Source organism: Loxodonta africana, chromosome 7, assembly GCF_030014295.1.
Source record: "Loxodonta africana isolate mLoxAfr1 chromosome 7, mLoxAfr1.hap2, whole genome shotgun sequence".
NCBI classification, from domain to species: Eukaryota; Metazoa; Chordata; class Mammalia; order Proboscidea; family Elephantidae; genus Loxodonta; species Loxodonta africana.
The window spans coordinates 80,399,657-80,405,674 of NC_087348.1; the positions used below are offsets into that span (position 1 = coordinate 80,399,657).

The 6,018-nt window shown below is 39.3% G+C and overlaps 1 protein-coding gene across 1 annotated transcript; it reads left to right on the plus strand.

Annotated features, from left to right (window-relative positions):
* Positions 1 to 1,338: 1,338 nt before the first annotated feature.
* LOC135231983 (olfactory receptor 52N4-like) lies at positions 1,339 to 2,304 on the plus strand. The gene has a single exon (XM_064289229.1). The coding sequence runs from the start codon at positions 1,339 to 1,341 to the stop codon at positions 2,302 to 2,304; it is 966 nt and encodes a 321-aa protein (XP_064145299.1).
* The last annotated feature ends 3,714 nt before the right edge of the window (positions 2,305 to 6,018 follow it).

Sequence of the window (6,018 nt, forward strand, 5' to 3'; positions counted from 1 at the left end):
GATCCATATGTAAAAAGCAATAGGAAATCCGAGTTTTAAGGAAGTTACATAATTTGTAACCTGGTTTCTTAGAGAGATTGAGAGGTCAAAAAGTCCGAGGGGGTTCAGGTGAAGTGACACCTAGAAATCAGGTGTTCTGCCTAACAAATTGGTGGAATTTCCATGATATCATTTGACAATGTTCCTATGGAAAATATGATACACCATTTTCTATTTCTAGTAATTTTTCAGCTGTTAGGGAAGGTGGTTAATGGAGCCAACTGGAATTTTGGGAGTATTTGGTCACAAAGAGTTGCATTCACTCTAGTAAGTAAAAAGCTTATATAAATTTTCTGTTGCCTCAGAGCCTACTAACTAAATGGCAGTCTGGTATCGTAAACCTCTGCCTCATGGCAAGCCCATGTGTTGCAGAGTAAAAACGTGTTCTATAGGATTTTCTCGGCTGTTATCCTTGCAGAAGCAGTTCACTACACCTTTCTTCTGCCGTGCTACTGAGTGGGGTGGAAGCATCAACATTTAGCTTAGTAGTAAAATACAACCACTTGTGCCACCTAGAGACCTATCTGGTACTGTAATCAGCCTCAATTCCTGTCTCCTATTGATTCTCATTTTGCTTACCCATTGGGCAGACTGACTATATCACACAAAGTTTGTCATTTTTTTCCTTCCTTCTTCTGCCTTTACTCCATGGGGAGAAGGTGGGTCCTGACTTCTACATTGCCTGATAAGGTTTCCAGGTGTCACAGAATTAATACATAAGCCTAAAGGATGTTTGTGCATTTTAAATCATTTACCCTCCAATCTGGGCTAGGAGTTTATTCTAAGGAGAAATTCAAATGATGTTATAAATGCATATACACCAGGCCGGAACAAGGGCCAGGGTGAGGCATTAGAAAATGGAACCCAGGTCTTTACACTGAATTTTAGATTCCCAGATCAATTAAAAAAGAAATAATTTAATATTTCCAAAATGCTTATAACAAATCCTGGTTATAGTAAGAAAAAATACATGCCAGTCATTAATCATGAATAAGAATAAAACATCATCAGCATTTCTGTTGGTTCTGTGATTAGAAACTTACATTGTAAGTGATCAGTAAGAATGTGTTGAATGAATTGATGAATTAATCAATGAATAACACCACATAAGCAAAAAAACCTATTTCCTGGCACACAAAATATTTGATTGTTTGATCATAAAAAGTACTATGGAAATAAAAAGCGGGGGTGGGGGGGAGATGGAAACAATGATCATACCTCCATTTTATCTTCCCCTTTTCTCACTCTAGGAAAACACACATAAATTTTAAAGTATTTAATGATCATATGAGACTGGTCATGCTAAAGCTGAATCAAACAGACTTGTGCCCAGCCTTATTCATTCTGAATGGAGTCCCAGGACTAGAAGACATGCATATCTGGATTTCCTTCCCATTCTGCTCTATGTACATTGTGGCTGTGGTAGGCAATTGTGGACTCCTCTATTTCATTCGCTATGAAGACTCTCTGCACAGGCCTATGTACTACTTTTTGGCAATGCTTTCTCTAACTGACCTTGTCATGTGCTCCAGTACAATTCCTAAGGCTCTCAGCATTTTCTGGTTCCATCTCAAGGAAATCAGCTTTGATGAATGCCTAGTCCAGATGTTCTTCATCCACACCTTCACAGGGATGGAATCTGGGGTGCTCATGCTTATGGCCCTGGACCGCTATGTGGCCATCTGCTACCCTCTGCACTACTCAGCAATCCTCACCAATCCTGTCATTGCAAAAGTTGGGCTTACCACATTTCTGAGAGCTGTGATTCTCATCATTCCCTTCACTTTTCTCACCAAGAATCTACCCTATTGCAAAGGCAATATCATTCTCCATACCTACTGTGACCACATGTCTGTGGCCAAATTATCCTGTGGAAATGTCAAGGTCAATGCCATCTATGGCCTGACAGTGGCCCTCCTGATTGGGGGTTTTGACATCTTGTGCATCACAATCTCCTATACCATGATCCTTCGGGCAGTGGTCAAGCTCTCATCGGCAGATGCTCGGCAGAAGGCCTTTAGCACCTGCACTGCCCACATCTCTGCCATTATTTTCTCCTACAGTCCAGCTTTCTTCTCTTTCTTTTCCCATCGTTTTGGGGGCCACATGATCCCTCCATCTTGCCACATCATTGTGGCCAATATTTATCTGCTCCTGCCTCCTACTATGAACCCTGTTGTCTATGGGGTGAAAACCAAGCAGATAAGAGACTGTGTCCTAAGAATACTTTCAGGTTCTAAGGACACAAAACCCCAGAGCATATGAATGGATACTTGCCAGAAATAAGAAGAATTAAAGGAAGAGAGAAGGGTTATTGCTGTCTGTTTAGACAGGGGCAGAAAAAATATTTCTGAGAATACTCTTGGCCATGACAAGAGACTGTGTTAAATGGTACATTCGAATAAGTTAATTAAGAATCCTAACATCACTGAAATGTCTAACATACTGTGAGTTTTCACCTCTTTGGCCCAGTGAAGGTCTGGTCTCATCATTATCCAAAGTTGCCTTGAAAAAATATCTAATGAATCAATTTTCTGGGAAAAGCTGAATAAAGTTGAAGGAGATGATCTGGAGCCTGATTATTGTGTTCTAGGTCCTGTGTGCAATTAATGATTGCAATTTCCAGATTGCAAAGAATGGTAATTCCAGGATACTTAATTGTGCACATGCAGAACCTGTACGTAGACGAAGAAGCAGTCGTTTGAACAGAGCAAAGGAATGCTGCTTGGTTTAAAATCAGAAAAGAGTTGTATTTTTTCACCATACTTATTCAGTCTGTATACTGAGCAAATAACTGGACAACAAATTGGAATCTATAAAGAAGAACACAGCATCAGGACTGGAGGTAGGCTAATTAACAACCTGTGATATGAAGATGACACTATCTTGCTTGTTGAAAGAAAAGAGGACTTGAAGCACTTAACCATGAAGATCAAAGACTATAGCCTTCTGTATGGATTGCACCTCAACAAAAAGGACACAAAAATCATCACAACTGGACCAATAGGTAGTCATGATAAATAGAGAAAAATGAAGTTTTCAAGGATTTTGTTTTACCTGGATCCACAGTCAACGCCCGTGCAGCAGCAGTCAAGAAATCAAATGACATTTCGCCTGGGTAAATCCTCTACAAAAAACCTCTTTACAATATTAAAAACAAGTATGTCACTTTGAGGACTTAGGTGAGCCTGACCTAAGCCATGATATTTTCAATCACCTCATACGCATGTGAAAGCTGGACAATAAATAAGAAAGACCAAGGAATTGGTACCTTTGAATTAAGGCGATGGTCAAGAATATTGAATATACCCTAAACTGCCAGAAGAACAAACAAATCTGTCTTGGAAGAAGTACACACAGAATACCCTTTAGAGGGAGGATGGTGAGATTTTGTCTCACGTACTTTGGACATGTTGTTACCAGGATGGGCCAATCTCTGGAGAAGGACATCATGCTTGGTAAAGTAGAGGGTCAGCGAAAAAGAGGAAGAGCCTCAAGGAGGTGGACTGACATAGCACCAGCAACAATGGGATCAAACACAGCCAGGATTGTGACTGTGGAACAGAAGGGGGCAGTGTTTTATTCTGTTGTGTATAGGGTCACTATGAGTGGGAACTGACTCAACAGCACCTAACAATGACAACAACAGCTACAGTTTCTAGACTGATCACAAGTTGTTACTATATACTGGAAAATATGTGCTATATTTTTCTCATTGTTACCAAAATACCTGTTTTCTCAATAACTTCTGAAGGAGAAAGTGTCCCGTGAAGTCATCAGTACAATGAAGTCTAAATCTCTGAATATCTCACTAGAATTATGTTGTCTGGTTGAACAGGTCTGTCCTAACTGCACAATCTTTTTGGTATTCTCTGCTTCCAGCCAGCATCCATCTGACATCAGCAATGATGTCCCTCATTCCATGTCCTCTTCTCAATCTGGCTTGAATATTTGGCAGCGCCCTGTTGGTATACTGCTGCTCCACCTTTGAATGCTCTTCAGCCAAGTTTTACTTGTGTGTGATACTAATGATATTGTTCCATAATGTCCATATTCAGTTGGATCACCTTTCTTTGGAATAGGCGTAAATATGAATCTCTTCCAGTCAGTTGGCCAGGTAGCTGTCCTCCAAATGTATTGGGATAGATGAGTGAGCGCTTCAGACCTGTATCCATATGTTGAAACATTTCAGTTAGTAGTCTATCAATTCCTGGAGCCTTGTTTTATACCAATATCTTCAGTGCAGCTTGGACTTTTCCTTCAGTAACATTGGTTCTTGATCACATGCTACCTCCTGAAATGATTGAAGATGACTTGAAGTACTTACAGGTGAAGATCAAAGCCTACGGCCTTGAATGTGGATTAACCTGAACATAAAGAAAACAGTAATCCTCAGAACTGGATCAATAAGCAACACCATGATAAATGGAGAAAAGACTGAATTTGATAAGAACTTCCTTTTTCTTGGAGCCACAATGAACATCCATGGAAGTAGCATTCAAGAAATCAAATGACTTATGGTTTTGGGCAAATCTGCTGCAAAAGACCTCTTTAAAATGCTAAAAACAAAGATGTTGCTTTAAGGGCTAACGTGTGCCTGACCCAAGCCAAGGTGATTCAGCTGCCTCCTATGCATTCAAAAGCTGGATAATGAATAATGAAGACCAAAGGAGAATTGATTCCTTTGAATTACCCTGTTGGTGAAGAATGTTGAATATAGCTTGGACTGCCAAAAGAAGGAAAAAATCTGTCTTGAAAGAAGTACAGCCTGAATGTTCCTTACTGGCAAGGATGGTGAAACTTTGTCTCACAAACTTTGGATATGCTATCAGGAGGGATCAGTCCCTGGAGAAGGACATAATTCTTTGTAAAATAGAGGGTCAACGAAAAAGCGGAAGACCCTCGATGAGATGGATTGACACAGTGGCTCTCACCTTGGGCTCAAGCATAACAACAATCATGACGATGGCCCAGGGCCAGGCAGTTTTTTTTTTTTTTTTTTTTCTGTTGTAAACAGAGTTACTATGAGTCATAACCAACTCGAAGGCACCTAACTACAAAAAAAACAGCTACAAAGTACACATAATTATTTTTCACTACAAAGTAATTGAATATTCAATTTCCTTCAACAAGGCCTTTAAAAGCACTCAATATGGACCAAAAGGCAATATGATGTGGATGGTACAGCACCAAGCAGTGTTTTGTTCTGTTCTACATAGGGTCTCTACGAGTTGGGAGCGAAACGTTGGCGCCTAACAACCACCACAAAATAGAGTAGCGATCTCTTAACTAAATGTAAGAAAAGGCACACGTATATATATACGTGTGTGTGTGTGTATCAGAATAGCACCAGAGGAGAGCAAATCGTGCTATTTTCATCTTATTTCCAATCGTGAAAATAAAAAAGAAAATTAAATATATCTCTCTAACAAAGCAGACGATAGACTGAATAAAATAATAGCTTTATATTAATATCTCATAAACTAACCCAATTATATAGAAATATAAACTCAATTTTTTGTTCTTATCTCTCCCTGCCCAACTGATGAAAATACACATTACTTCTCCCCAATTTAGTTATACTATTTTCATTGAATGGAATTTTTTCATGAGTCGCCCTTTACTATCTCCCTTTTTTAAGTACTAGAAAAATGACCCCACCACCTAAAATATAATTACCGTTTATGTATACTCCATTTCTCTGCTCACTTTGACACAAAACTTGTAGGGAAAGTTGTCAACATCCTCTCCCTCTACTTTCTCGGTGAGAAATCCCTCTTCCTCTAGTTTCTTTTTCTCCTATCCCACCAATCACCTAAAACTGTTTTTGTCAATTTCAACGTTGCCTCTGTGATAAACAAATCAAATAGGTCTCCTTCTGTGCTCATCTAATACTGCCTCCTTTACATCCCATTCGATATCCTTGATATCTTGAAATACTCTCATTTTTTACTTCAGAAACAGACCACAGTTTTATAA

Bases quoted from the DNA above. Each gene is read 5' to 3' on its own strand.
- LOC135231983 (XM_064289229.1), top strand. From the start codon at position 1,339: ATGCTAAAGCTGAATCAAACAGACTTGTGCCCAGCCTTATTCATTCTG.